Source organism: Amblyomma maculatum, chromosome 3, assembly GCF_055883805.1.
Source record: "Amblyomma maculatum isolate TAMU_Amacu chromosome 3, ASM5588380v1, whole genome shotgun sequence".
NCBI classification, from domain to species: domain Eukaryota; kingdom Metazoa; phylum Arthropoda; class Arachnida; order Ixodida; family Ixodidae; genus Amblyomma; species Amblyomma maculatum.
The window spans coordinates 203,040,758-203,050,513 of record NC_139346.1 but is presented as its reverse complement, the minus strand read 5'-3'; the positions used below and the strand labels follow the sequence as shown (position 1 = coordinate 203,050,513).

Below are 9,756 nucleotides of genomic sequence, written 5' to 3'. Positions count from 1 at the left end.
GTGAGATTAGAACACAGATCGCGCGCGCCCATCTCGCGCAAGAGATTTTGTTGCATGAGCCTAAAAAATTGCGAAAGCACTGCATAATCTGCACTGGAGAAATGCGAAAGACTGAGTGTTGCTGCATGCACACGATGCATCACGCGCCCTTTGTATAGCTTCTGGTAGCAAGGCCGAGGCTGGTGCTGCACAGTAAAAATTTTCTTTCCTTTGCATGCATTCGCTGCAGTGCGAGATTGGACGGTACACCATCGCGCCTGTCGCATGGCGTTCCTTGGCGCGCGTCCGTTCCAATTGAGGGATTGGCTGTACAGCGCAGGAACGCTAGACAGGCTGAACACATCTCGCGAAATCTCGCGAACAGATCGCGCGCCCGCGAGATTTTGACCACGAGCCAAGAAAGGCTTTCGCCTTTATGTAACGAGGGCACAGAACAAGCGTTCCTTAATTCTACGGCAACTTTGCATGGCTCTGCACGGCAATACTTCACCTCCTTGCACAAAGAGGCTTTTTTTTTTTTTTTTTTTTTTTTTTTTTTTTGCAAAATTTGAAAGTTTGCTTCTAACTTTATGCCTCGGGCTGTCTAGCATATTCCGTTCAAAAGGTAGTTTCCATTTTCATCAATGCGGCTCGACCGATGAAGTTCCTTGCCACTGAATGTGCATTATCGGTGTAAATGTACTTGAGGTAAGGAGAAATATTTGCGTTAGGCTCGCTGGAAAGATTTCCTCAGTGCACTATTCGCCGAAACGCTGTTCGATGACTGTTGTAGCAATTAGCAGGCACAAGCTATGCTTGCCGGGCCCGCACGCTTTCTTGGACGTCGGCATTAGTGGTATGGCTATTTCGACGTCTGATTGGTTTTAATGTTTGGCTCTAATTAATTAACAAATCATTCTATTGACACAATTTTATTTGTTTAGTATCCTCTTTCGATTCCAACCACTCTTGATACTAACTCTTACGAGAACGACACAGCACTGTACACACGTTTTGCACACACGGCCTTGTCGACATAGCCGCGAACTTCGACTGTCCTTGTATAGCTTCGGATGAGCAGCGACGACTCGTCTCCCGGATGCACTTTCGAAAACGACCGCTAGGCGACCGGTGCACAGTTGCGGTACTGCCTACCCGAAGGTAAGCTTTCTTTCTTTTTGACTATAGATCACAGTACCTAAAGACAGTTCCGCGCCTTTAGTTTGTTTCTTACGTTTTTCAGGTGCAGCCGCAAGCCACAATTAGGTATCCAGCTTTTTTCTTTTTTTTTTTTTACATTATACATTTCGCCCTAAGCAGCAAGGAGAAAGACACTACAGCATAAGCGATAATAAAACATTTTCGTTTTATTGGCACTTGAGCGAAAGGCAGTCTTTTCCCACTAATACATTTTCGAGATCAAGGCATCATACAGAGGACGTGTTCTTTACAAATCCCCTCAACGAGCAACAAAACAGTCTTCGCGGAAGTTAAGGTATACACTGTATAAAGTTCCCAGCCTCAGTCCGAACAGAGCTTTAAGTTAGGTATTCGTATGTACAACTCGCATTCTGAACATGCGCAAGGTTGGTCGCACGTAAGCGTATATACCACATTTCAAATATTACACAATAAGGCTGAACTGGTGCTGCGGAGTGATGACGCCATACGCACGCACACATAAACTATACACCCCAGAAATGGGAGCTCGTGAATGCGGTAAGCACACCGTCCAAACTTCATCCGTACACTCTTGTCTTACACATACATTGGTCTGTTTACGGTAACCCTGTAAACAGGCTATCAAGACAGTTCAGTAGTAAATTGCGCACGAAGTGTGTCGTTTGAAGGCACCAATGAAATGTCAAGATGCCACAAACAATGAATCAATACCATCGACTTTATCCTATACCTGGTATGCACGCCAGAGGTTCTTTCCATTAAAATATATTCTTTTTTTCTAGCTCACCATATCTTCCGCACCACGCCCACACACGACAAAAGCCAAACAAGAACTATATACATAAGCATGCATCAACAATCTAACAAACAGCACCAATTCACTTCTGACGGCGTTCTTCAAGTATAGGTACGAACAGAAGAGCACATGACAAGAAGGCACTATTGTTCGAAAAGTGGAAGACATGAGCTTTAATATATAAAAAAAAAAAAAAAAGAAAACGTGATGTGAGTGGAAAAAGAGCGAAAAGGGGCTCGTGCGGTCGAATTGGTATATACAACAATAAGGCACAGTTGGTGGTCGCCGCAGCATCTATGTGTTTCAGAAACAAAGCGATGCACAAAAAATTGCCACTTCAGCCAACTTATACGGTGGCAAGATCGAACAGTTGTAACATGAACGAAGTTTTTTTTTTACAAACGTATACACAACGAGCGCAGAACAAAGGAAGACCACAGTCGTGACGGTTGTCGAAAGACCAGCTGGATATATCTCGTTGTGTACATAAATGACGTAGAATCCTGTTTTGACAGGTTTCTTCTTTTCTTCTTTTTTTGCCCGAAAATCCTCGCGCTTCGCACAACTTTTAGCAACCACGCGCCTAGGACCCCGTGAATCTTCGCAACAGCGCCTAGGACCCCGCGAATCTTCGCAACAGCGCCTAGGACCCCGCGAATCTTCGCAGCAGAGGACGACCATGATCGTCGTTAATCTGGTTGCCTGCGTGTATCAATGTCCAACATCTCGTATGTAAAGATTGTACGAAATTTCCTGACGGCGAATACTGTAGGAAAAGAGCTGTATAGAGGCTAAATAATAAACGATGTATATCACCAGGTTCCTCTGAGACTATATGTTACGGCTTTCCTCATAAGCGCAAAAGCGCATCTAGCTTAAAATACGGCTGCTAAGCTAAACGCTTCGCTTCAAACAAGTGCTCGAGCTTTGCCGGAAACCCGTGACCTACGAGCATTACAATCCTTATAGTACTCGCGATTGCGCTTCAAAACTTTACTTTCCACATTCTTGCCCCGGCGGTTCAAGCACAACAGCTGTCACTTATAATACCAATACATGCATAACGCCTGCGTGATGTCCCTCGGTCTGTACTTTTGAGTTCCAAACCCTTATTGGCACCTTTGCTTGCGCGGTTGGACCAGCGCACATATAGAAGCTGTACCCAGGGGCAGTTTTAAATAGAAGAGGAGAAGACGGGGGGGGGGGGGGGGGGCGCTTTTTTCTAAGCAAGGAATTTTACACAGTAAATTAATGCTAAACTGTGATTGTTCTGATGAAAAAGCAAGGCAAAAGAAAAAAAACAGTTAAAATGGCACCATATCTAAACCTAAGGAGTGACCCATACATCCGTCAACAAGTCTAGCAGTCTTCCTCGTTTGCGCTTCTTTTCTAACACAACTTCTTTCACCCATCGCGCGCACATTAAGTCACTTATTTACAGACACATCACGGCTAGCTACCACGGCCTCCAAACGCTGTCATCACCGGCTCTGCTGTGTTCATCGTCATCGTCCTCCTCCTCTCCATTCGGCGGCCGTTCCCTGTGTTCCCGCTCTTCCGAGTACCGGGTCGCCGTGGCCTCAAAACCGTGCAGCAGCATATCGCCAAAGAAAGGCGGTCCATGGCGGGGCAAAGCTGCCAAGTCTTCGACACCAGCCGAAGGCGGCGGCGAGAAGCAGGACGGCGATCTCTGCAACATCATCTGAGCATCGCACGAAGAGGCGTCTTCGCTGCCGACGTCGCTACCCATAGGGCTGCACAGTGGGCTGCCACCGAAGCTGCTCGCGGGGCTCGCCGAGCGAGGAGGATGCGGAGACGTCGGTGTGGACGTGTTCGTCGGCGTCGGAGGGCCCCATGACGCTGGAGGCGCGGCGGCCGACCCAGCGTTCGATGCCGACGCTGCCGTCGGCGCCGCCGCGACCGTTGGCAGGACAAAAGCGAGGTCGCCGTTGGGCAGTCTACTTGGAATAAGGGGAAGACCTCCCAGTTGCAGACGTCCCGCAGTTCCTCCGCCCGCGGTGGCGAGGGGCCCGGAGGGCGCGACGCCGTGCAGGTCTCCAAGACCGGGGATCTGGACGCTGAGCGGCGAGATGAGGAGGCCCGGAGCTACTCCTCCCAAAGGGGATGCCGGGCCTCCAGCTGAAGCGCCGTTGAGGCCGCTCATGCACGACGTCAGGTGGCCCACGAGCCTCTGGCGTAGTGAAGGTTCGACGCCATCGAGTCGCGTCACGAAGCGGCTCACTTCGGTGGCGCACTCGGCGAAGCCAGCACGGAATTTGCCCATCACCACGGGATCGGTGGACAGCGCAGCTGTAATGAGACACGCATGGTCATAAGAGGTGATCGCAGTGCCTGCTGTTTTTTGCTAAGAGCTAGTGCGACGGGGCGTGGCTTTAAAGGCCTTCATAATATCACTGCACTTACACAATTTAGGAGGTAGATCATATACTCCAATTGTATAGAACTCCAGCCATTCTCATAATATTCTAACTTGCTGCTTTGCATTCACAGCACGCTTTACTTGAGTGAGGGAATACATGATTCGGATAAAATAGCTTGAGACACTCCTCCAGTCACTGGTCTTCTCTCACGAAAACAGAAGAAAGTAGAAAGCGAATTCATGTAAATAAAAAAAAAATGCAAAACGCACGACATGGAAGAAAAATTACCAACCTGCAACCTGGTGTCGTTGGACATTCTGCAGGTGCCGCACGGTCATCTCCAGGATGTCCGCTTTCTCCAGCTTCGAGTGCCGTGAAGGCTGCACAGAAACCAGCATATAGCCCTGTTTACATGAATCCGACAGCGGAGGGTCGAGTTGGGGAGTTGAGTTGAGTGGACTCTATCCTACAGGGTTTACATGAACCCGACGCGACAAGCGCAGAACCGGCTCTGGACGAGCGTAGGGTACCTCGATACCAGCTAGATGAGCGGCGATTACGGCGGCACCTCGCGTCGAGGCGAAGAACTCGCAGACGGCACCCGATTCCGTTTTTTTTTTCGCACATCTCTAGCGTTTTCCGTACTGTTCCCTTCTCCTACTGGGCCCCGACTCAACCCGGCAGCGTTTACATGCTTCCTGCAGCGGGAAGGAGTCCAGTCAACCCACCCCTGCGCGGGACTTGGCTGGACTCGACTCGTCGTCTTCTCGACTCGACTCGACCTGACGGGGTTTACATGAACCCTGTAACCGGTTTTCGACCCGATAACTAAACTCGAACCGCTCCTGTCGGGTCCACGTAAAATATGCGTTTTTTCTTCTTTGTATGCGTTCAGTGCCATCGTAAAAGACGCTATTATAAATTCATATGCACGCGAGCACGTGCTGATTGGTTTTTGTCATTGATTTACTTTTTGAACAGATAGCGTCAAAGGCCCCGATCACCAGAAAATCAGGCGTCAGTATTAGGCGCCGAATTCTTTAGATAAAAAAGAAAGCTGGAATACTGCTGCGTGTGCTGTGTCAATCAAAAAACTTTTTTTTTTAGTAACGTTATTTATTGCCTCAGGGCATAAATGAATTCGGTTAAGCCCATTCGTGGTCAAATAATTTCCGCTGATCTCCACGACTTTGCGTCAGAGAGGCAGCCACCTCATCACAGCAGACTTCCCCAACCTCACCACTCAATCAGAGCCCGCGGCGTCTTTGACTTCCAAGGGAACCTTGGACAGTTGCTGCAAGACGCCATCAGGCGTCTGTTTCTCACAGGCCAGCCAATCCCAGTTCCTGTTATCATTCGTTCCCTCTTGTTGCCCTGTGCAAGCATGCTTATTGCAATACTTTGCATAAAGTAAACCCATCTCGTTGTCTCCAAATGCATTGCGAAGTGTCTGTATCTGAGAAACTCACGTCTTTGTTAAGCGCGTCCAGGATGAGAGCCTTGAGCTCAGTAAGGCACTGGTTGATCCTGGCCCGCCGCCGCTTCTCCATGATGGGCTTGGTCGCCTGCGGAGCAGAAGGGATAAAAAGTTCGTTGTGAGTTCTTTTTTATCACGAATGTTATATTTTGCTTGGATGATATCTCTACCGCACAGAAAGGATCAGCACCGAACAATGCATGCCACTGGGTCATTGCTATATGACATACTAAATGATAGTAAACGTCTGTAGGTGACCTAAAGAGAAATCGCCAGCAACAATAGGCAACGGAAGAAAAGGTTAGAGCAACTGCATTCACTGAAAGCGATTCACTAAGCGAGGAGAATTGAGCAAGTGTCGGAGGTAAAAAGAAAAGTGAGAGAAAAAAATCTATCAGCCATTACACGCTGAAGAAGTAATCACGTGGGCCCATCAAAACCTCGAAAGAACAGTACTCACTGTCTTTTTCGAGTTTTATCCATGCTGATAGCACACAGTGTGGGTGCATAATGTTTTAATGTTTCTTAATTTGCATTTCACTTGTCTTGGTCGCGTTTAAACCGGACGTTAGGAGTACATAGATTGCGTGTATCCGAACCCCCTGTTCAGTGAGTTTGTTGGTGCTTCAATATGCGCAAAGTGCAGGCGCCTGCGGTGGTCACCACGTCCCTGATCCGTCTACAAGCATCGTTAATTGAGATTCTGGCTTCAATTCTACCCGTGACTCGGATAACACTGCCCATTAAACGTGTGCTGCCTCATAAATCAAGTTCTTATCTCAGCCGCAAGATCAGTGTCCACGACACTGTCCAATGCGGTCAGAGGAACGGGCCTCTCAATCACTACACCCCAAAACTCAATAGGCCAGCACTCGGATACGCGAAAAGTACATCTTTTAAACACAAAGTAGCTAGAAGTGACGTTTGATATGTCCCGACGGAATGCAGGGGAAGAACCGTGCTACAGACTGAGACGACTGTCGGCATGCATGTAGTACCCGAGAGACAATAAAACGGTTCGATCAAGCCTTGCCTGGCCAAAGCAGCGAAGAAAATTTACACCCCAACGGAAACAGGATCGAGGGAGCCTCTTCAGCCAGCGGAACGGCAGCTGAATATAAAGCAGACAACGCATAGTACATGCAACACAAGATTATGCGTCTGATTGCAACTGCATATGCAAGCGCGTCTTTTTGGCTTGCAGTGCAACAATCTTAGACAATCTGTGCCTTGAAACGGTTCCCGTCCTTGGCTTTTCTTTAGAACAAGTGTGTGCACGAAGCACTTTTCTCCACAAGCTCGTTTTTTTCCTTATCGCGACTAGCTTTGAGACATAGGCCCTGATTGGTAGTGCATGGATCTACGCGCCAAGTACACCGTGCGGCAACGCGAAAGTGCACGTGCTCAATGTCAGCCCTTTTCATTGTTGCGTTGGCCAGAACGAGGAAGGCGAACTGCGGCGGAGTCGTCCCCAACCCGTATTAAGAAAATGTGCATGCTCGTATTCAGGGACAAGTATGCAAAGGTCATTAACAAACAAACAAAAAGTGAGTCAGCATTGTTTGTACCATTCGAGAATGCGGTAAAGAGCCTCCTCAGCATGCCTTTAGCCCCTTCTCTGGCTTTGCAACTGGAAGCCACTGGTGCTGACACTGTATCCGCAGAGAAACTGACCTTGCGAAGATACTACTGAGGTATTATTAAGGAGCACCATATGTGTCTAATTCCGAGGGTTATCACTGAGCTGTTGCGCACAGTGACCTTGCCAAGCTGTGTTTTTTTCTTTTTTTTGAATGTGAGTCCATGTATCGCTACTCCTTGCACTTCGTGCGTAATGCAGGAATAAATATGATGGTAGTGATGATTAACTCCGCAACATCTCCGGCAAAAGTTTTTCAAAACGGCTGTGAAACCTAATAAACTAACATTGCATAATGGGAAAGTGGCATTCACTCGTTATTTGAATTAAGTCGTGCACAAAACGTGTCACGAATTAATTGTGCAAATTCTTGCTAGAAATGAGTCTCGAATTTATTGTATGCATTCGTGACGCATTTCGAGCATCCTCGATAAATCCAATAAAGGGCACGGATCTTTTTTTTTTATATATTGTTAGTTTATTAGCTTTCATAGCTGCTTCGTGAAACATTTGTCGAAAATGTTCCTGAATAAATCATCACTACTATCATATCTTTACCTTTTCCGGTGCACTTTCCCTCTGCTTGATTACTTAACGAGATCGGAGAGGGTATGTAGAAAGATAAGGGCTGCGGCCCAAACCGATGGGAGATCTCAAGAAGATGCAGGACCCACTATCTGTTCGATGTGTTCCAAACCGGCTGCCGAGGTGGAGGTTCGCCACTTCCTATGGACTTGTGCAGAGACAAGGACGTCAGGAACACAGATTCTACAGGAAATGGGACAAATGGCGACAAGGGAAGAGGATTTTTCCAAATGGCTGACCGAAAGCAATAAAAACAGGAGCCTTCTCCTGTTTCTGCGAGGAAATGCTTTACACAATTTTCTGTAGTATGCTTTATGGCAACTTTGCGAAAAAAAAAAAAAAAGGAGTGTTATCCACCGCCCGCTGTGCAATGGCACCTGTACTGAACGTCTAACGATCGAAGAGGCCATCTTTTGCGGGAGATCGGTAGTTACCCTTCAATTACTCCTTTGTTGCTCCTGTTACTCTTGGATCTATCTTACTGTACTTTCAAGGTTTCAGAAATGCACTGTGAACAAGAAATTTTCCTCTCCCTTTCTCCTACCCCCACCCACCCCCTCTTCGCATTTTTTTTTTTTTTTTTGGTGGGGGGAGGGGGGCACTGACCGTATATCGATATCTGATTTTAAATGCAACACTGTATCCAGCCGGACGTGCCCTCTCTCCGGCGTTGTTGCACGTATGTACATGTTCAAGCGTTGGCGTACATTTCTAAACACGCCCCCCTCCCCCAACCCCTTCCCCGTCTTATGCCCCTCGCCCTAGCCTGCTTCAGTCCTTTAATCCTTCTCACTGTCTCTCGCTCTGAGGCGCCGATGTTTATAAATAACGGCGCAGCGACCGCCTCTTCGATGGACTGTGCACTAGTTAATAATATGCGCGAGATGCGAGACTGAACGATAACGGCGCAGCGTGCACTCGCTTTCAGTTCCTTAACCACTGCGTTTTCCTCCTCGCATCCAACCAAGGAGGGGGGTAACGCCACCGACGCCTCGACTGAGGAGGCGAGAATGGCCTCAGGTGGTGCCTGTGAGGGACGTCCGGGCGGCTCCTTATTCACGCTGACCCGCCTGCCTGCCTGCCTCGACTGCACAGCTGCCGCAACCCACTCACTCCGTGCGATTCGCTGGTGCATGGCAATCCGTTTCGAAGAGATGAAACACTGCGCCAATTTCGTGGTGCTCGTTAGAGTTCTTTGGTCGCATTTCGCTTTCTGTCGTCTTCTTTCTGCTCTTGACTCATCGAGTGAGAGCGCGACACTGTCCCGCAACGAATCCGAGGGACAGTGTGAAAAGCGCGCACATAACCCCCAAGAGAGGAAAGTTGGGGGCGCCACCTTGATTTCAGGCGGGGGAAAGAAGCAGCGGCCCCTCCGTCCTGCAGGAGTAGACCGATCGGGCCCACGGTCTCACTCCGGCTTTGACGTTCCTTTTCTTCAATATACTTGTGTGGAAAAAAAGGGCCTAGTCATTTCTGCGCAGAGCTGACCTAGGAACCTCCCTGCCACGATTCCTGGCTTCCTCTATCCCGAACTGGCGTTATGTGGGCGAAGATAGAGCCACCCCCCACCAGTGCCCCACGAACAACTGTTCGAATGCTGAGGCGTCACTTTGTCACTTTTTATGACAAAAATTTGAATAGACAAAGAGAGAGAGAGAGAGAGAGAGAGAGAGAGAGAGAGAGAGAGAGAGAGAGAGAGAGAGAGAGAGGAAATAGC

General features: G+C 48.4%; 1 protein-coding gene and 1 long non-coding RNA gene across 2 annotated transcripts in view; both read right to left on the bottom strand.

The window, feature by feature from the left end:
* Window positions 1–1,323: 1,323 nt before the first annotated feature.
* Window positions 1,324–3,147, bottom strand: LOC146197459 (uncharacterized). The gene is made up of 2 exons (XR_014706204.1): window positions 2,601–3,147; window positions 1,324–2,570 (listed from the first exon to the last, which is right to left on the bottom strand). It is a non-coding gene; the product is annotated as an uncharacterized LOC146197459 (long non-coding RNA).
* A 29-nt stretch (window positions 3,148–3,176) lies between these two features.
* LOC146197458 (uncharacterized) overlaps window positions 3,177–9,756 on the bottom strand; it is a 15,597-nt gene continuing 9,017 nt past the window's right edge. Inside the window, exons 2-4 of the mRNA XM_084599287.1 lie at window positions 5,808–5,903; window positions 4,631–4,718; window positions 3,177–4,267 (exon numbers count right to left, since the gene is read on the bottom strand). Coding sequence (XP_084455413.1) covers window positions 3,414–4,267; window positions 4,631–4,718; window positions 5,808–5,903 — 1,038 coding nt within the window. The 3' untranslated portion in view covers window positions 3,177–3,413. The remainder of the gene's footprint in view (window positions 4,268–4,630; window positions 4,719–5,807; window positions 5,904–9,756) is intronic.